Source organism: Mytilus trossulus, chromosome 11 (genome assembly GCF_036588685.1).
Source record: "Mytilus trossulus isolate FHL-02 chromosome 11, PNRI_Mtr1.1.1.hap1, whole genome shotgun sequence".
Lineage (NCBI taxonomy): Eukaryota > Metazoa > Mollusca > Bivalvia > Mytilida > Mytilidae > Mytilus > Mytilus trossulus.
Window position 1 is genome coordinate 34,387,773 of NC_086383.1, and position 22,401 is coordinate 34,410,173.

At 32.0% G+C, this 22,401-nt stretch overlaps 1 protein-coding gene and 1 long non-coding RNA gene across 2 annotated transcripts in view; both read right to left on the reverse strand.

The window, feature by feature from the left end:
* Positions 1 to 9,734, reverse strand: part of LOC134690936 (uncharacterized) — a 39,256-nt gene extending 29,522 nt beyond the window's left edge. Inside the window, exons 1-2 of the long non-coding RNA XR_010102060.1 lie at positions 9,627 to 9,734; positions 8,816 to 8,940 (exon numbers count right to left, since the gene is read on the reverse strand). This is a non-coding gene — a long non-coding RNA (uncharacterized LOC134690936). The remainder of the gene's footprint in view (positions 1 to 8,815; positions 8,941 to 9,626) is intronic.
* Positions 9,735 to 10,579: 845 nt separating this feature from the next.
* Positions 10,580 to 22,054, reverse strand: LOC134689986 (uncharacterized). The gene is made up of 5 exons (XM_063549958.1): positions 21,960 to 22,054; positions 17,832 to 17,899; positions 17,120 to 17,245; positions 15,250 to 15,368; positions 10,580 to 10,699 (listed from the first exon to the last, which is right to left on the reverse strand). The coding sequence occupies exons 2-5, from the start codon at positions 17,893 to 17,895 to the stop codon at positions 10,580 to 10,582; spliced, it is 429 nt and encodes a 142-aa protein (XP_063406028.1). The 5' UTR covers positions 17,896 to 17,899; positions 21,960 to 22,054.
* Positions 22,055 to 22,401: the final 347 nt, after the last annotated feature.

Consider the following 22,401-nt stretch of genomic DNA (forward strand, 5'->3'; position numbering starts at 1 on the left):
CCAATTCCATCACTGTGACAACGATGTGTGCACAAAACAAACAGACACAACAGGAAAAACATGACAAAATAGGATATAGCAGTAAATATTGTTTTATAATGCTAATCCCCATAAAAACAAACAAATATGTAACAAAAAAAAATAGAAAGATATAAAGACAATACACATTAGACAGATTCGCGTTTCCTCTCAAAGTGACGAAATGCCATATTAAATAAACCAAAGCTGCATACAATTGATAACTATTGGAAGGGTCGGGTTCCCGCTAGCATGTTCTACTCGCCACATTCTCTATGTATGTGACTGGCCCAAGTCAGGAGCCAGTTATCTAGTGGTTGTCGTTTGTTTATATGTTACATAATTGTTTTTTTTTTTCATTTTGTACATAAATAAGGCCGTTGATTTTTTCGTTTAAATGGTTTTACATTGTCATTCAAGGGCCATTTAAAGCTGACTATGAGGTATTAGCTTTGCTCATTGTTGAAGGCCGTACGGTGACCTAAAGTTGTTAATTAATGTGTCATTCTGGGCTCTTGTTGACAGTTGTCCCATTGGCAATCATACCACATTTTCTTTTTTTTTATATTTAAACACCCGCAGAACTCATTGAAATTTCAGAAAATAATGCATCTACCTAACGGGTACATGTATAAAAATTAGAGAGAGTATAAGAAAATGGCATTCGACAAAAGATATAATCTCACAAAAACCGACAATACAAAGGTGAATAATAAATTTTAAAAAAATGGATCATTGTCTGGTAAAAACATTACATTGAAATTTAACGACTAGGCAACTTTTGGTAAATTATTTAAATAAAGTAAGATATTTATCTAATTAAATACTCTGTTACATTGAAACCTGTTTAAACCGAACCGCTTTGGGACTTAGGATTTTGTTCGAATATAAGGTTTTAGTAGAGTCACAACGCATACAGTTGGTAAAACGGTATTAATTAACAAACTTTGTTTATACAGGTTTTCGGAATATACATGATTCAGTTAAGCCAGGTTGCTCTATGTTACATTTTAAATTGTATTGGAAAAATTAAAATAACAAGAATACCGTTTGAAAAAAAATAATTGAAAACTTACCAATATGTGTAATAACAGAGTCGTAGATAGAAAGATGGTTTTTGAAATATAGTTGCTACTTAAATAGCAAGTTAAATAAAAGTACACAGTCAATGTTCTGAGTAGTTAATAACATCAGTTAGTGACATATGTTGTTTTTCTGTCGTAATATTCACTGAATAAGCAAAAATTGTTAAACGTGTTACTTCCTTTAACTGTTATAAAAATGTTTTCAATTCTTAATGAATGTTGTAGTTCAATCAGCAAAAAGTAAAATCACAAAAATTATAAACTCAGAGGATATTCAGCAGAAAGGCCCCAATCAAAAGACAAATCCAAATTCTGAAACACATCAAACAAATTGATAACAACTGTCATATTCAGGACGTGGTAAAGGTATTCTGTTTTGAAGGAAATACTGGATTAAACCTCGTTTTACAGCTAGTTAAACCATTTGCTTGTATGACTGTCACATCCAATTCCACCACTTTGACAACGATGTGTGCACAAAACAAACAGCTAAACAGGCAAAAATGACAAAATAGGGATACAGCAGTAAACATGTGTAATAATAATAATTCCGATAAAAATAAACAAGTATGTAATTCAAAAGCACAAAAAGATATAAAGACAATACGCATTAGCCAGATTCGCGTTTCCTCTCAAAACGACATCACAATGGCGTGCAAATCTAAAGAGACGAAATGCCAAATTGAATAAACCAAAGCTGCATACAATGGATAACTAGAGGGAGGGTTGAGATCCCGCTAACATGTTCAACCTCACCACATTCTCTACGTATGTGGCTGGCCCAAGTCAGGAGTCAGTAATTCAGTGGTTTCGCATTGTCATTCAAGGTCCATTTATAGCTGACTATGATGTATTAGCTTTGTCCATTGTTGAAGGCCGTACTACGGTGGCCTATAATTATTAATTTCTGTGTCATTTTGATATCTTTTGAAGAGTTGTCACATTGGCAATCTCACCACATCTTCTTGTTTGTAATCAATCTAAACATTATCTGCGTCTGGATCAGATCCAATGCCGAAAGATTTTATATTTTCAATACGTTATAACTTCCTTTCTATTTTCTAGTTATTTTTTTTTAAATACAACAGTAAACGTTATGGTTAATACAATTTGTAATACTCCTTTAATTGCTTAATCCATGTAAAAGTTCATCCTCTTCGTAAGCTATTAATTAATTGATTACAAATATTACACAGCTTACAATTTTGAACATATTATGTAGATGCAATATTCATGCTAATTGTACATTATATGTAGACCGAACGAACAATACATTCATGTAAATACATCAAAACAAAATCATTAACATATATGAGTGAGTTGTTATATGTCATTTAAAGTCAAGAAATCTCCACATTTTTTGTTTCAATGAGTTTCTGACTAAATAGAAAAGTAATACCATGTTACTTTAATAATTAAATTAAATAAGAGCTAGACATAATTATGTAAGATTGTAGGAAAGTATGATTAAAATGGTTTGTAAAGTTTCTATTCACTTTTAAATTTTTTGTCTTTTTTATAGTACATAAAATATTGATTTGGAAAACAATAAATTGTATTAAACTTGCAACGATACAAAAAAAAAGAGAAATGAATTATTTAAATTAAATGGAGGAACTTAACTTATATTTCTTTAAAATATAAAACTGTTAGGTTATATTTTTCTTGAACTTGCCGTATCGCCAGCTATATCAACAGGTGCTCTATCAGCATGTTAGTGATCTAGACCTTACTGGATGAATCATCAACGTCTATTGAAAAGTTTAGATTGTAGATTGTAGGTGTGATACAGTCTTTTTGTTATTACCTTTCATACACATAAGGCAAACGTACACGCATAGCTTGTTCCTCTGTTTTTTTAGGGAAACACATCAAATATAAGAGGAGATCTACGACACAATAGAAACACAACATTAAAGTGTAACACACACATACACGAACTTTAATATATTTATGGTATTTTCATGACTTTTATGAAAAAATGGTGGGTTGAAAATGGTGTTGTGGCATGTTAAACCTTCCGCTTTTATGGCACTCTTAAATAGAACATTAAAATGACAACGTTATGTCACAGGACTACAATACAAAAAAATAGAGGAACATATAGGACAGAGAAACACATGACTAATAGCTACCAAAAAGTACCAGGTTTAAAATTTATTACGCCAGAAGTGTGTTTCATCAACACAATAAAATTGAGAATGGAAATGGGGAATGTGTCAAAGAGACAACAACCCGAACAAATAAAAAAAAACAGCAGAAGGTCACCAACAGGTCTATAATGTAGCGAGAAATTTCCGCACCCGGAGGCGTCTTTCAGCTGGCCCCTAAACAAATATATACTACTTCAGTGATAATGAACGCCATACTTATTTCCAAATCGTACACAAGAAACTAAAATTAAAATAATACAAGACTTACAAAGGCCAGAGGACTAACCAGTGACGCTCAGATGAACACGTTCAAGAGAAGAAACAAGTACAAATTTGAAAATGTCTTTACCAAGTCAGGAATATGACGGGTGTTGTCTATTCGTTTGTTGTCTATTCGTTTGATGTCTTTTTCGATATTGACTTTTGAATAGCGACTTTCCGTTATGAATATTTCCTCGGAGTTCAGTATTTTTGTGATTTTACTTTTTTCAATCAAAAGTCAAGTCGGAAGACAATACAACAAAACTAGACAACTGTCATCTTCATTTTAGACTTTCAAGGTTTAAATCATAATTGCGTGCTTTTGTGTTTTGTTAGTTATGATTCGCAAATTATTAATCGTTACAGAAAGTATATTCTCATATTCATTTTGACCATCTGAAAAGTGTCACCCTTTAAAGCTCTATCTACAGGATCATCATCATTTATTGTGTTGACAGATGATAAATATTTCACAGCTTCTTTACCTCTGTTAACAAATTTTGTTCTATCATTAACACAGTTTTTCAGTTCGCTAAACTAAGGACCATGGGAGATCGTCTTTCTGTGATGTCCATGTTGAATTATGATAGATCTCAGTAAATAACGTGGCCAAAGGGGCAGTAAACGTAGGCGAGTGGAAATAGTAGACTACATAGGGAGGATTTTCATTTTTCATCTTGTAAGTCAAGTGCGTAGTCTCTCCAACGTTTTTGAAAATAAACAGGCATTTTTAATGTAGTGTAAGCCTAGCGGATTTAAAAAATGTGAAAGACTTTATTTAACATTACTCATTTATTATTATAATTGCAACCAAATGTCATAGTAATACTTAGTTCCCTTAACTATACATTGTCCCTAAATATTAGGAAACAGGAACGTAGAATATGGCGTTTAGAAGATGGGCGAAAGAAAATATACCAGTGGCGCAATGTACAGTACTATCATGGAATATGTGAAATTATGTAACACTTCAGTGTCCAACACAGTACAAAGTAAGTCCTCCGATTTACTATTCAATGGAATGTTTATTGAAGCCATGACAGACTTATTTTTCGACACATTTTCATCCTTGTCAAACGATATGTTTTTTTGTAGGTAGAATTTCCTGAGTGCTTATTTGTTTCTTAATATTTAAGAAGACACTCGTAGTATTTACATGCAGACGCACTATTCTTTGAAACTTAATCCACAGGAACATCAACATACATTTCGGTAACATCTATTAATCTCTGTTAACGGATTTGGGTCTTTCATTCACATAATTTTTCAGTTTTTTTTTTGTAAATTTTAGTCATCTCAGATAGATTTGAGTTATTTTGATTAACTAGTAAATAAAAGAGGATGTGATATAAATGTCAATGAAACAACCTTATATCCAATTGCAAGTCACAAGTTTTTAAACAAAAAAACATTAAGGGTAAATTGTAGGTCTTCCGAGCCATGAATTAAACAAAACAGCAATGTATAAAAGGCCCGACAAATGACAAATGTATAACAACATAAAAGAGAAAACCAACAGTTTATTCCATATAAAGTCGAGGACGACAAAGCACTTATTAACCACATCAACAATCGACACAATGTAAATACTGTGGATTCATTTATTTTCGTGGGTACCAATTTTCGTGGATTGAGGAAAACTTACATGTTCGTGGATATTTGATTTCGTGGTTGTGCCGAATCTACATACAAGCCTATTGAAAATTTGTCATTCGTTGAGCATTTAATTTCGTGGTTCAAGTGTTCCCACGAAATCCACGAAAATTGGTATCCAACGAATAATAATGAATCCACAGCACTATTTGATAAAGGACACAATTATATTTGTCTGTTCTTTTGTGAGCTGAACTATTCCAGCAGCTCTCATGTATGAACTATTTGTCTTATACTTTTCTTTTTTCATTTTCCCCATGTGATTTGCCTGAAAAGGACCTTTATTAACCAAGTGGTTTGTTTTAGTTTATTTTGTATGATTGCAATTGAAAACATTGCAATTGCAATCATGGTTTAATTTCTCCTTTTAGAATATTAGTGACCACTTTGAATACAATTGTTAAAATTTCTCCTCGATTAAGGTGGTACATATAATAATTATGTAACACTACGGGGAGATAACTATATAAAATCAGCTGAACCGTCCAATTACGTTCTTTTGTTAAAGATACATTAAGCTTCTTGATGATCAAAACTAGTGTTTGTCAAGTTTTTACAAAGGATTTTTATTTCGAGAAAGTGTGGGGTTCGCTGGTTGATATTTCGTCCCCGAGTGTATCATCAGCTCAGTAGTCAGCACTTCAGGATTGACGATAATATCACTTATATGGTGATTTTTACAATTCATGTTTACAAGAGATTGACATAATAGAAATACTAAGGATTAGTTCCAGCCTAGGCATAGATAACCTCTGCGGTATTTGGCATAACAATTTGGAAATTTGAGTCCTCAATGCTCTTCAACTTATTACTTGTTTGGCTTTAATACTTTGTTTTATATAAACGTCACTGATGAGTCTGATGTAGACGAAACGCGCATATAAAATCATAAGTCTGGTACCTTTGATAACTATCAAGCTTTTCGGATTTTTTTTCTTATTTTTGACAAAGTGTCAAATCAAATTTGTTGTCAAAATGAATTGAAAATTAAACGCGCCACACTAATTTAAGTCAAGATTATTGGTATCAAGACGAATTCGACCTACTATTAAATTACTCATAACTTACATTGGCTAGAGGTATAGGGGGAGGTTGAGATCTCACAAACAAGTTTAACCCCGCCGCATTATTGCGCCTGCTCCAAGTTAGAAGCCTCTGGCCTTTGTTAGTCTTGTATTATTTTAATTTTAGTTTCTTGTGTACAATTTCAAAATTAGTATGGCGTTTATTATCACTGAACTAGTATATATTTGTTTAGGGGCCAGCTGAATGAGTCCTCCAGGTGCAGGAATTCCTCGCTACATTGAAGATCTGTTGGTGACCTTCTGCTGGTTTTTTTTCTATGGTCAGGTCGTTGTCTCTTTCACACATTCCCCATTTCCATTCTCAATGTTATGGCATGGCATGATCATACCAGCCAATGCAAGGTGGAAATAAAGCTGATACTCTTATGATTTATTTTTTTTGTTTTGTTCGTTTTGCATTGATATATCCTTTCTATTTCATTTTTTAAAGAAAAGAAAAATCTGCTTGAACGATTTAATTTCATCAAGTTTTGCAATGGTCTGTATCCTCTCTACGGACAAACTCTCTGAAAAACACAATAGTATAAATCAATAGACACATACAAATAACTACTATCTAATTTAAAATGGAGATCACATGATATATATTGGTATAGGTTAGAAACTGTTTGTCAACAAATTGTTCTGTGCACTATTACTCACTAATGATACCCCACCTGCAAAAAATATACGTCCAACAAGTTGTTGATGAATTTAAAACGCACACCACAGTATAACTGACTTACAAAAACCCTGAAACAAAATACTAGAAATCATTGTATAGCAATTCCTAAGAATAGCGTGATGACAATTTTCAATTTGTTTACAATGTGTAAAATGTTAAAAGTGCTCGGCGTCTGACATGTCTGGCGTAAATGTCAAATTATAATCCTGATATCTATGATGAGTAAACAGGAAGTTGCTGAGGGATGAATCGTAAAACCAATCACACGATATAACTGATTTATATAAACCATGAAACCAAATTGTAGAAATACTAGTATTGTAGTTCCTGGGAAAGATATATATTGGACGGACGGGCTGACGGATGGATGGATGATCGGACGAACAGACAGAGGTGAAACAGTAGACTTCCATCTTTTTAAGCGTGGGTATAATTATAAGGAACATAACTAATAGTATATGGTTCTCTTGTATGCTGGTTCATTGATCAAATGAAAACGAGTTCATTGTGTTCGCCTTACACTATCAAAAAATGTAATTGGTTCACATCGATTTACCAACATTATATATGTTGATGTCCATCATCTTAATTTTTTTTTTAAAAGTAACATATACCATAACAAAATATTGCAGGAAGAGAAGCATCTTTTGTTTCAATAAGGGATAATAAATGGAATCGAATATAATATTGATTTGATTGTATCCAATATCATCAATTTAAAATACCAGAGATCACAATAAGCAATCTTCAATGCAGCGTTAAACTCCCATCAATACATGTTTGCATAGTTATCTCCCCTTAAATGGCCTTCTTTAAACAGCCTTCTTGCTTCAATATCATAAATATTTTCTCAGAGAAAACGGCAAAACTAAAAGTCAGTTGTAAATTTAAGATAGTCACGATATGTCAGTAATACATACTGATAAGAATGATATTAATCAAATTGTTAATTTTCTAAACAATGATACCAACATATGTATTGGATTTAATTCTATTGCGTAGTGTGGTGGCCGAACGGCTTACGTAAGTTAAATTTAACCAGGGGTTTCGGCAATTACCCCTTGTACGAATAAGAGTACCATTCTGGAACTCATTTATCATTTGTACTTCATGTGATCAATATTTCATATCGTTTATTTGTCATTGCGTACATCACTTTATCTGCTCTAGTTTTTAGAGTTTTTATACAGTACAGTGTTGGAACCCGTGTTACTTTCCCCTCTATTCTGGGTGACGTAAATTGCTCAGCAGGCCGTGTGCACAACTGCAAGGAACATTCAGAGGACATGTTGTCCAAAGGAACAATTCGTGGCAAACTACAGCGTGAGCTACTTTAAAAAATACATACAACGTATGTCTTTACATCAACGATGAACTGTTTTAATATATTTTCCTATGTTGTAAAGAAACTATGATCATTTAACCGTTCAAACTGTTCGTATTTGCGATTGCACAATCTAATTCAGACAGAAACCGAAGTGTGCAAGAATATTCATCTATTTATTATAATAAAGAACATTCACAGTCTAATATATCTTCGAAGTGTTTATCGGTATTTTTAATGGACTTTAAATATCATTTAAAACATTGTAAAATGATTTATTTTGTATTTTCAGTTTTTACCATTTGGATTGGTAGTGAAATTAAAGTCAGCTCCTGATTGTTTTATCTTTACATAAACCCAATCACCTTAACTTAAGTCGCCGGTTCCGGCCAGTACAAGTATCAATACTTTATTTAAACATAAATCATAATTTATTTGTATCGAATGCAAGCGATTGTAACCTTTCTGTAACATGTATTGTATTTTTTTCATGATGTTGTTGAAGTTATATATTAATACTTATATGGAACATTGATTTCTCAAATTAAAAGCTAAACCAAGGGTTAATTTACCAATTTGTACTCGCAAATGTAGTTTTGAGCAGAACCGTAACAGGGTACAATTTCCCAATACCAGTAATCACCGGCGACGGCATATATTCTCCCAGCACAGGGCGAATTTGGATCAACATAATTGACTGAAATAAATAACCGAATATTTCTTTCGTATTTCGTATTAAATAACACAATAGGACAATTTCTATTCTGATTGTTTTTGATAGTATTAGAAAAAACATTAAAAAAATAAATAAACACAATTATCGTTATTCAAACCTGTTAGTCGAACACAAACTGGATTACATGTTGTTCGGAGTAATTAAAAGCTCCGTGCTGAAGACAGCACTTTGACCTTTAATGGTTTAATTTTTTTGGGGGGCAAATTGTGACTGGGATGGAGAGTTGTTTCTTTGACACTTACACCCCATTATCTTATATCTATTCAAAATGCCATGGTGAAAAAGGAGAAAAGATCAGTAAACAAAACACAACATATAAAAACAAGCGGTGCTATCAGGTGCTCTGGAAGGGTAAGAAGATGCTGCTTGACAAGTGGCACTTGTGGGGATGTAAATTGTACACATCCGTAGTTCAGTCTTATTCGGAAGGTCACAATCGAAAAATAACTATTGATTTTTATTCTTTTATCTTGTTCATGTTGTTATGGTCATCATTATTAGTCTATATTTTGTATTACCTTTTTATAAACATATATTGTTTGATACCATGTACTGTCCTGTAGATGACGCTTCTTTTTTTGTGTTGTTTATTTGCTGTCTCATCCACGTATGGTGTATATGCTTTTGGTAATTATCAAAACATTTACCTTGACCAAATGGGGGATTAGTTAAAGAAAATGGACCATTTTCTACAGCAAATTCATAGATCCCATCCTGATCTAAATCATTTGCTCCGCTCCACACATTCTCAGCATTGAGTGCTGTAAACAGAACTAAATGTTAATGAGCTTTATTGACAATCAGTAGAACAAAACTAAGGTATGAACATGAATAACGATTATGATGAAAATTTTATAAAAGTTAGCCTCTCTGTTTAAAAAAAAATAAGATTTTGAAAAGTTTGATTTTAATGAATATAATATGAATGAAAAACTCAAATGTAGAGAAGACAAGAAGGGTCCGTGTGCTTGTTTTCTAGATACAGGTTATCAACATTATGACGGGAAATTATTCTTTGTGGTCTTTTCATGCATTTATTACCAATGATTTTTCAACTGATCGGGCGGAGCTTACGTTTTAATTTGCATATGGACAGTCTATTTGAAGATGTGTGTAATAAGGATGATTGCCGTTATAATTATAGTGATTTCTAATCACCTATCAGTGTTACGAAAAGAATTTACAAAAGAATAACTGGACACTTCATTGATGAGTTTATTCTAAAATACCTATCTATAGATGGACTGGTTTATTATGAGCGAACCGGTTAAACTCCGCCCAGTGAAGTGAAATAAATTGAGTAATACATTGGTCTCATTTGACATTTTTCTTTGGAAAAAAAATATGAAATAAATAACAAGGATTTTCTTGAATTTCAAAATACTGGTTTTAAACTACATTTAATGCAATTATGAAAACAAAGTAGTGGTAAGTGGGGAAATTGTATTAAAGGCACTTTATAAATTAAACCAGGGAGTTCCGGAAATCTGGCATAATTTCACAAACAAGAGAAGCGAACATCTTAAAACTCGATACACTAAATAATTAATCAGTGAAACTAATGGAAAACCTTCATATTCCTGACAGGAAACACAATCAATCAATTTTGAATATGATACATTATCAACTTACGAATATTAAGTTCAATCAAAACAGCTTTGGCTTCTTGTTGATTGTTCGGTCTCCACATGTAGGCACCATCTGTCTGGGAACAAATGGCCTAAAATTTAGTTAGATGATATTCATATCATATTTACATCCGTTCTTTATTGCAGAATTCGAGGGTACAGGTAAACCACGAAATTAAATCGTCAACGGATGAAAATAAATTTTCTATAAACTTGTATATAGATATAAGATGAGGTACATGTATGTGTGCCAGTTAGACAACTCTTCATCCAAGTAACATTTTATAAAAGTTAACCATTACAGGTGAAAGTGTGGTCTTAAGTACGGAGCTTTGGCTTGCACCTAACAGCAATCTATAAAGGGCCCCAAACAATTTCTAGTGTAAAACCATTTAAAATTGAAAAAAACAACGGTCAAATTATATAAAAATAAAGGCAACAGTAGTATACCGCTGTTCAAAATTCGATGGAGAAAAAAACTAATAAAATCCAGAACCGAGAAAAACACTTTTTAAGCGAATCAACAAACGACAATTACTGAATATCAGGTTCCTTCCTGCCAACAATTGCAGCGGATTTACACGTTTTATGGTACATGTACCACACGTTTATTCTTATCTAAACCAATAGTGTAACATCACAACATAAACATAAAATATTTTTTTAAACCTACTTTCGTATGCAACCGGATGTGACGTTCCATGATTTGGTGGTATTACACCTAAAGAAGACCTTTTTGTTCAATAAACTAAATGTGAATTTTTTCCCTTTGTAATAATGGTTATTTCAAGCATTTCTGTTAAGTTTTGTCATAATCAGTTCAATAGTTTGAGAAAAATCTAGTATATTGAAAGACGACATCTACAGCGATTCGAGCAAAATTTCTTCGACAAATCCAAACCAAGCCGCATCAAGATAGAATAGAGTGTGGACCATTGAATGATCAAATATCTATCTTATCTGCCAACAAACAGTTGAAAATGATACACAAGATGATTTTAGGAAGATAAAATACCACTAATAAACCTCTTTGTCTTCTTTATAAGGTCTTTTTGGGTCAATTTATACCTCTCATTTCCTCAAAATTTCAACTTGTCAGCCCAATAAATAAAAATATTGGGGTAACTTTCACTCATTTATGGTAGAAATGTTATAAGAAATAAGTAATTGAAGCCTTTTAGCAGAATAAACAATCCATAAAAAGTTTACTGTTTCCATGGAGGTTTCAATTAGTCCTTACGTAAAAATTAAACTTCCGCCGCGTTCAAGAGAGGGACATTAAAGGCTTCTCTTTTAGTGAATAACTTGTCGTTACAACATTAAAAATAATTTCATCTACTTATAACTATATATTTATTTAAGTTTTACCTAGGAAAATATTATATCATAGGTAAATATAAGAAATAAGGAGAAAAAGGCCACCCCCTCCAAAAAAAATAAATATATGCACTTAGTATGGCTTGTTCTGTCAACTGAATATTCATGATACAGTCCTATTTCAAGACAATTTTCTCATAAAATGTATTTTTGAGACTCAATCCTCTCAGAATATTTCATTTTTTGTATTATTTCACTTAAACAGCAAGAAATTTTAGCACATGAGATTTCTCACAAGGCCATAGGTGCATGTACAGCTTCCCATATTAGGTGTAATACCACCATTGATTTTCCCCTTTTAGTCTTTGTTAAATTTGCACTTTTCAAAAAATTGTGCAGAATTTATCGTTGTTTTGAATAAAGAAATACTTGGCATGAGTTAAGTGTTATCCTGTCCAGTTCTATAAAAAAAGTTTCACATAACATTTCATTGCATATAAGAAAATAACCATCATTGGATGTTAACCAATCAAATTTCTCCCCTTATTCTATCTGTGTACAAGTTTTAGGCACCAAGTGACCTCAAGATTACAAAATTTTCTATAGAAATAACAAATAAAAAATAATGGTGTTTTGAAATACCCAAGACATATGTTTATGACACAGAAATAGTTTTACTGCAATAAAATGTAGAAATAATTACCTACAACGTTCAAATTCAAGGGAATATTTTTTTAGACCTACTTTTGTATGCAACCGGATGTGACGTTCAATGATTTGGTGGTATTACACCTACATAAACAAACGACAACTACTGCACATCAGATTCCTGACTAAGGACAGGTACAAACATTTGCAGCGGGAATACACATTTATAAAAGCCTTTAACAGTAAACTTTCCCTTAAATTTGTAGGTTGACACTTGAATCTACATATTTTCCCTTGCATGACCGGTGTACAGGATACTGCAGAGAAGGTAACATGTCAAAAATATTAATTTTCGAAGTCTTAAGTCGGTATTATGAAAATAAGGAGTCAGAATTACGCCAAAGACGATTCGGTAGTTTTGTTGTACGATTTAAGTTCTACTATCAAAATAAAATTGTTTATTTAGATAAAGTTTTGTCCAAATATTCTGTTTCATTCAACACTTCTTAAAACATATATATATATATATATATATATAAATGTCTAAGAATATAACTAAAACACACTAATTGATACATTAAAAAGTTCTATTAGATGTTAAATAGAAATACGCAATATTTCGCTAAACAAATTAGCTTCATCAGGCGTGTGCATCTCTCAAGGTGAAATCGGATGCATGACAGAAAAATATTTTTGTAGCTTAATCTATTCAAGATTTGAGGGATGGGTGTAACATATTACTTCGGTCATAAAATATGTTTGTAGCTACAACTACATGAAGTTGGAATAAAAGTTTAACACATTTATAGATGTTCGATTAATTGTATGAATTTTTATAAATTAATTTGTATGATTTCAAGATAACTATGGTTTTGATTTGCTTTGAAATCTTTTTTCGTCTCTCTCATTGAGTCCATCAGGTTCAAGAGTTCGTAACTGGTGCATCCAAAATCTCTCTCTTTTTTGTCTTCCTTGTGTATCCCAATTTTGATTTTTCTCAATGATTTGAAATGTGATGTTTTCAAAATCATGTCCTGCTCTTAAAAGGTGTCTTGTAATTGGGCAGTTCCTTTCTTTTGTATAAAATGACCGATGGTTATTTAGTCGGATGTTAAATGGGGTTTCTGTTTCACCAACATATTGTAATTTGCAAGTTCCACACGTTAGAACATAAATGCAATTTTGCGTTTTGCAATTTGATGTTATAAATATGTTGTAATTTTTCTTTGTGACTGTGCTGATGAACTGGGTTTCTATATTGGCGACTTTGCAGCACTTACAGTTGCCCCTTCCGCATTGTTTATAACCTCCGATTGTTGATATCTCCCGTTTAGATACTAAAATAAAAGTATCTAAACGGGAGATATCAACAATCGGAGGTTATAAACAATGCGGAAGGGGCAACTGTAAGTGCTGCAAAGTCGCCAATATAGAAACCCAGTTCATCAGCACAGTCACAAAGAAAAATTACAACATATTTATAACATCAAATTGCAAAACGCAAAATTGCATTTATGTTCTAACGTGTGGAACTTGCAAATTACAATATGTTGGTGAAACAGAAACCCCATTTAACATCCGACTAAATAACCATCGGTCATTTTATACAAAAGAAAGGAACTGCCAAATTACAAGACACCTTTTAAGAGCAGGACATGATTTTGAAAACATCACATTTCAAATCATTGAGAAAAATCAAAATTGGGATACACAAGGAAGACAAAAAAGAGAGAGATTTTGGATGCACCAGTTACGAACTCTTGAACCTGATGGACTCAATGAGAGAGACGAAAAAAGATTTCAAAGCAAATCAAAACCATAGTTATCTTAAAATCATACAAATTAATTTATAAAAATTCATACAATTAATCGAACATCTATAAATGTGTTAAACTTTTATTCCAACTTCATGTAGTTGTAGCTACAAACATATTTTATGACCGAAGTAATATGTTACACCCATCCCTCAAATCTTGAATAGATTAAGCTACAAAAATATTTTTCTGTCATGCATCCGATTTCACCTTGAGAGATGCACACGCCTGATGAAGCTAATTTGTTTAGCGAAATATTGCGTATTTCTATTTAACATCTAATAGAACTTTTTAATGTATCAATTAGTGTGTTTTAGTTATATTCTTAGACATTTATATAATTTTAATTCAGTAACTGTATCAGTTTATTTTCACAAACTGATCCACGCTTAATTAGATTGAATGTTGATTGTTGCTATTTTTAGACATTATATATATATATATATATATATATACGAGTCTAAATTGAATATTTTCTGCAACAAAGTTAACCAGACTTTCATCAAATACTGTATAAATCAAATACAGATACAGATATAACGCCAATGACATTATTATGAACACTGTAGAAAAACTTTTCGAAAGTCGTCATCCTTCGTACATTAAACCAGGTAGTAATGTATTACTCTTTTAAGTCATGGATTAGGAATTATAAGAAATTATAGAAAATTACTTAAGTCAGGGATTAAGAATACTGAAATGTCACTTAATAAAAATATCAAACCATACATTTCTTTTTATCTTATATTAAAACTATAGTCTGCTAGCAGATTAAGTAAAATATTGTTTATGGTGTGTGATTCCTGTTTGATTTCGAAGTAACATGCTCGTTCGTGCAAATGGGGATTAATTGAAATACTCACAAAAGCTTCATTCCAGGTTGTCGGTCTAGGAACAATAGACGTGGAATAACAATTAACACTAATTGTTTGGTTTGATAATAGCTTGAACCCGTTTGGACAAGTTTCAGGAACACACGGCACTTTTAAAACAAATAATTACAATTGTATTACCTATAGCAATTAAAACGAGAAAAAGATAAAGCCATGGCGTAATAACAATTAAGTAATGAAAGAATCATCATATTTAAATTTTACAGAACTTCATTAAAGAAAGAAATGTTTCCAATCGTCTGCACCAGATGCACATGTCGACAATCAATGTCTCGTTTTTGATGCAGGAGGCCCTATATTTAAAATTTACACCTTATTAAAACATGAACAGCTATATACAAAAAAGAACACAAACTTTAAAACGAGTTTCAAGTCACCATTTTCGTCATTTGAAAATGTCTGTACCACGTTAGTTCTTGTCCATTCGTTTTTTATGTGATTTGGGATTTTGCCATGCGATAATGGACCTTCCGATTGGATTTTTTCATTGAGTTCGGTATTTTTGTGATTTAACTTTTTAGCCAAAGCTGAACACAGAATCCGAACTTTTCAGTTTGAATTAAAAAACATGGTATAGGGATATAGAAATACAGAAAACACAGTTACTTAAGAAATTTCTTGCCAATGAAACAACTCTCAATCATAGAAAAAATTGTCGTGCATGTAATGCATAGACATTTTTATTTTACACATCTGTTCATGATAGCAAAACAAACACAACAGAAGAAAAGGATGAAAAGAAAAACAGAAACCGAATAATGTGAAAGAAAAATTCAAAGAAATAGAAGAACAAAAGAAAAACAGAAAGAAAAAAAAGACAGACAGGTTATACCTACGTTGCAAATAAACATCAAAATAAGGTAACGTTTTAGAGGGTTATCTTAAGCTCTACTTTCCGCTATATAGATGTTGTTCTTTCACTAAACAATTTAAAATTTGGTGACTATGTGGAACGCATCTATCCAATCGAACTAGAGATAAGGGATACTACAGATACAGTTAAGTCGGCGTCATATCGTGACGTACATCTAGAAATTGACAATGAGGGTCGGTTGAAAACAAAACTTCACGACAAAAGAGATGATTTCAGCTATACAATTGGGAACTTTTCATTTCTAAGTAGCAACATTCCAGCAGCACCTGCATACGGGGTAAATATCTCCCAATTGATACGATATTCCCGTGCTTGCATTTCCTATCATGATTTTCTTGATAGAGGGTTGCTACTCACAAGGTGCTCATAAACTGATTGATATTATAAAATTTATACTTACATTATCAAGAGATATAAAAGAGATCTCGAGTAGATCTATAAACCTATGTTTAAAACATTTCTGCTGATGTGAGGCGTTTCTTTTTTAAACTATGATAATTGTTTTACTTGAAATAAAGTTGACATTCATTTATTGGATATTATGAAAATAATTGCAAATTTAACGCATGTAAACACATAAATGTGCTTCCCAAGTGTGTATTATGCAGAGGAAAAGTCAGATCATAAGTTAAAAAAAGAAAAAAAATCTGAAAATGTTAACATAAAGAAATCTGTATGGACAATATGGCAGCTTAAACTACTTTGTATTATTGTTTGTCTTTGACTGCAAAATTGCAAATGTGGTATTGTAAGTATAAATATGTCGCATGTAGATCTTCTGTCTATGTACAAAACAACATCATCAACGATTTTGAGCACAAATTATTTCAATAAAGGAAATGAGAAGCTGTTCTATGATTTTTTTCTCTATAAAAATAACTATCTTTGTCTATAAATTTCATTTGTATTTTGTTCGATGTGATCAACAGTGACTACAACTATTAATTAATGTATTTGTCTACTTACATTTACAACATGGTCGTCCACTGCAGCAGTTTCCGTTATACGTCCATTCAGGTCCGAAAGTCTCATTACATGGCACATTTTTTTCCCCACATTTACCATTGGAGTCGAGGCATTTTCCTGAAAGAGCTGAATAGTAGAGTACCCCGATACAATATAGAATGATTTACGTCGAAAGCGAGAAGGTCAATCGAGTTGAAATGACCAATGAAAAGCTGTTTATCGCTATTTCACCTACCATGACGTTGTCAATAGTATGTCAATTTCGTTAGCAAAGCCTCGTTCGTCCAAAGTTTCTAGCGACAATTGTCCATCTCAAGCAAGTAGCTACGTTTCTTAGTGTGCTGGAGATGCTCGAGGATCTGCTTAAAAACTAACTTAAATGCAGATTTTGTTTTTATTGTTCTTATGTTAACTAAGAGAGTAGTGTTTAACAGTTTTGTATAGCTTCGTAGCCCGACAAAAGTACTGATATTATCGTTGTAAACTGAAAGTGTCTATTCCTAAGTTACTGTAAAAACAAACGGAAGATAACGGTGTTAACATGATTGAATATCTTTAATATAAAAAGGTTCAAACGATGTCTGTATCTTTTGACTCTCGAAAGAAGAACTTTTGATCACAGTGATGACCGTACCTTTTTTATATCATGAGAGAGTCTAGCAGCTTAATCTTAGATATTCACTACAGTGTTGTAAACATATAGGATACTTACTGCCGCCCTTTGACACACCAATTGTGCAAATGATAAAAACAAGCAAACAACACCACTTCATCATAATTCTGAAATGAGATTTCATCTATATAAATTTATTTACCATGTTATTTAGAAATACACTCATTATCGATACAAGATTGCAATTTAAATAAATTTACGCAAGACGCCAGAGTTTTGTCTACAAATATGGAATTATTTAGAAAACAATTGTAACCCAGAAGTAAGTACAGTGAGCCTGTATGCATTAAATGTTACATTTTGATCGCTTATTTCAAGTTCTAAAAACATGTAACAGTTTATTAACCATAGTCCCAACTTACCAATAGAAGAGTTTATATAAATTATAGAAGTACTGTCAGGTTGTAAACATTAAAGAGGTTTACATTTTTGCTTCCAAAGTATCTTGGTTACGAGCATTACTTATCAACACCACTATAATTCACTTGTCATGTGTTAAAATCGGAAGTGGGTAATCAGACTGTCAAAAATAAAATAAATATTTGGAATTATTTGTGTTAGGGATTCGTATTGACTCGTAAAGATTGTTTTGTTTTAAATTTTATTCTTTTTGATTTTCTATATTGAATGGCATTGTTGTTTATAAATATAACAGAACTTTGAATTTTCGAAAAACTAAGGATTTTCTCATCCCAGGTCTAGATTACCTTAGCCGTATTGGGCACAACTTTTACGAATTTTGAACTCTCAATGCCCCTCAACTTTGAACTTGTTTGGCTTTATAACTATTTTGATATGAGCGTCACTGACGAGTCTTATGAAGACGAAAAGCGCTTCTTGCGTACTAATTTATAATCCTGGTACATTTAATAACTACTAGTATTTACAGTTTTATATATGAAAAACGTTTTATATTTAACTTTTATATTTAGTCAAGTTTAAGGGTAAGAACTCATCCAAAAATTATGAATTGATTTATTATGAGATAAAACTTAATTACTTGTTTTTCATAATGTAATATCAAGTATTGAAAAGTATGTGTTGAGCAATATTTACATATAATACTTCTTGTCATGTAATGGAAATGTTACATGATCCGAATAGAGCTTGACAATGGACTTACTAAATCAGAATATATTTGTTACCAGGCTGTAAACTATAATGCCATAGGTCGTAGGCTAACGTAGTTATTTTAACCTTCAGTACACTTAAATATAAATAAAATTGAGAATGGAAATGGGGAATGTGTCAAAGAGACAACAACCCGACCAAATAAAAAAACAACAACAGAAGATCACCAACAGGTCGTCAATGTAGCGAGAAATTCCCGCAACCATGCAGTGGCGTCCTTCAACTGGCCCCTCAACAAATATATACTAGTTCAGTGATAATGAACACAATACTAATTTCCAAATTGTACACAAGAAACTTAAATTAAAATAATACAAGACTAACACAGACCAGAGGCTCCTGACTTGGGACAGGCGCAACAATGCGGCGGGGTTAAATATGTTTGTGAGATCTCAACCCTCTATACCTCTAACAAATGAAGAAAAGTAAACGCATAACAATACGCACATTAAAATTCAGTTCAAGAGAAGTCCGTGTCTGATGTCAGAAGATGTAACCAAAGAAAATAAACAAAATGACAATTATACATAAATAACAACAGACTACTAGCAGTTAACTGACATGCCAGCTCCAGACTTCAATTAAACTGACTGAAAGATTATGATTTCATCATATGAACATCAGGCACAATCCTTCCCGTTAGGGGGTTTAGTATCATACCAACATAACATATATGAGAAGAACATAACCCGTGTCATGCCAACAACTGTTTTTAGAATTAATGTGTTTAGTTCCGACGCAAAGACCTTATCAGTGATTCAATATTAACGCCAAAATATGCAATCTTTAATGACTTGACAACAGTATCGTAATTATATCCCTTCTTAATAAGTCTATTCAAAGGTTTTGTAAGTTTCTGAGGTGAATACTGACACCTTTGTGCTTTATAAAGAATATTTCCATTAAAAATTGGATGTGAAATACCTGAACGTATAAGAAGTCTGCATTTTGAGCTATATATACGAATGATGTCTTTATACTGATGATAAAATTTAGTAAATGTTTTGACTAGTTTGTAATATCGAAAACCCTGATGTCATAATTTTTCAGTAATACATAAATTTCTCTCGTTAAAATCTAAAATATTGTTACATACACGAGCGAATCGTACAAGTTGAGATAAATAAACACCGTAAGATGCTGACAAGGGAACGTCACCATCTAAAAACGGATAATTAACGAGAGGAAATGATTTTTTTTTTTTATTTTACAAGCTAATTATACAACAATAAATGTCGACGGTCTGTTTTTCTTTGTTAATATAATTGATTATGCATGTTATGTACGTCGTTATAATGAACGTGTTACATCTTTCTTACTTCGTTATCGATAAATTAATTATTATAAAGTCAGCAGAATTTTACATGTAACTTTTAAAGGACACTAAAATATGTATTCTATGAATTCATATATTTTAATAGTTATTATTATATAAATTTTCCTCATCTGCGTAGTATCGCCTATTCTAGACGATCTGGAAATGAAAAATCATCCCTTTTATCATAAATTTTAGTATTCAGCTTTCCGTTAGTGATATAGATATCAAGATCGAGGAAAATTACTTAAATATGACTGTTCACTTTAAAACAATTTTTTATTGCTAATAAATTGTATATGTTTAGTTTCTTCGATGTTCGAACGTCTGTGTGTCATTTCAACCTCTTTTTGATTTTGAAATTAGTATGAAAGGGATGTTCTAAAATCCTTTCCGCCTTTCAATAGATTTTTTTATGTATGATTTGAAGCAGAATAGTCTATTGTGTCCTTAGTAAAAAACATATATATGGATTTTAAATATGTATATGACATTTCCAAGTCAGGAGCCTGTAATTCAGTGGTTGTCGTTTGTTTATGTGTTATATTTGTTTTTCGTTCATTTTTTTATATATAAATAAGGTCGTTAGTTTTCTCGTTTGAACTGTTTTACGTTTCCATGTCGGGGCCTTTTATACAAATGAAGCTGACTATGCGGTATGGACTTTGATTTTGACCTATAGTTGTTAATTAATTTGTCATTTTGGGCTCTTGTGGACAGTTGTCTCATTAGCAATCATACCACATTTTGTTTTTTATATATTTGGACTCTTGTGGACAGTTGTCTAATTAGCAATCATGCCACATTTTCTTTTTATATATTCAAACAGCCGCAGAACACATTGAAATTTCAGAAAGTAATGGATCTTCCTTACGGGTACATGCATTAAAATGTTAGAGAGAGTATAAAAAGGTGGCATTCGAAAAAAAGACGTAAATATCTCAAAACCAGCCACTACAATGGTAAATCAAAATTTGTTTTTAAAAAAAATGGATTATTGTCAGGAAAAAATTGAAAACAACACGTTATTAATTTCTTGCGTCCGAAGGGCTTTTCTGGATTTACCTTCATCAGGAACGCTGAAAGCCAAACATTTGAAATCCGAAGATGTATAGTACCGAAAAACATTCATTGAAATTTAATGGCCAGGCAAATTTTGGTTAATTGTTTAAGCAAAATAAGATTATATCTTTCAATTAAATTTAACTTGCACATTGATGTTTTGATGTGCTGAAATTTATCTAATTAAGTTGTCTGTAACATTTAAACTTGATTAAACCGAACCTCATTGGGACTTAGGATTTTGCTCGGTTTTGGTCGATGTTAGGTTTAAGTAGATTCACAACGCATACAGTTGGTATGACGGTTTTTAAAAACAAACTTTGTTTATACAGGTTTTCAGTTTACTGTGGATTCATTTATTTTCGTGGGTACTAATTTTCGTGGATGATGGAAAACTTGAAAGTTCGTGGATATTTAGTTTCGTGGTTTTGCCGATGTCTATATTCAAGCCTATATAAAATTTGTTATTCGTTGAACATTTAATTTCGTGGTTCGCCAGTACCCACGAAGCCACGAAAATTGGTATCCTACGAATAATAATGAATCCACATTATAAAGGATTCGGTTGAACCATGTTTTACTATATGTTACATATTAGTTGTATTGGACAAATTAAAATAACAAGAATACCCTTTGTAAGAAAATAATTCAAAACTTACCAAAATGTGTAATAGCAGAGCCGTAGATAGAGAAATGATTTTTGAAATGTAGTTGCTACTTAAAAAGCAAGTTAAATAAAAAGACAAAGTCAATGTTCTGCGTAGTTAATAACATCGATTAGTGACATATGTTGTGTTTCATGTTTTTATGTCGTAATATTCACTGAATAAGCAAAACTTGTTAAGCGTGTAACTTCTTTTAACTGTTATTTAAATATTTTCATTTCTTTATAAGGCCACACCAATTTGATTCCTTGTTCGACGGACCCGCCCGCACTTATTTTTTTCAAAACAGAATTTTTTTATTTTTTTAAATTCCCGCTTCCCACATCCGGAAATGTAATCATGTCCATTTCCCGCACCGTTTTTTTGTAAATATTATAAAAAGATATCAACATTTGTTTTTAAAATCACAGTCTAACCTGTATATATAACGATTTTA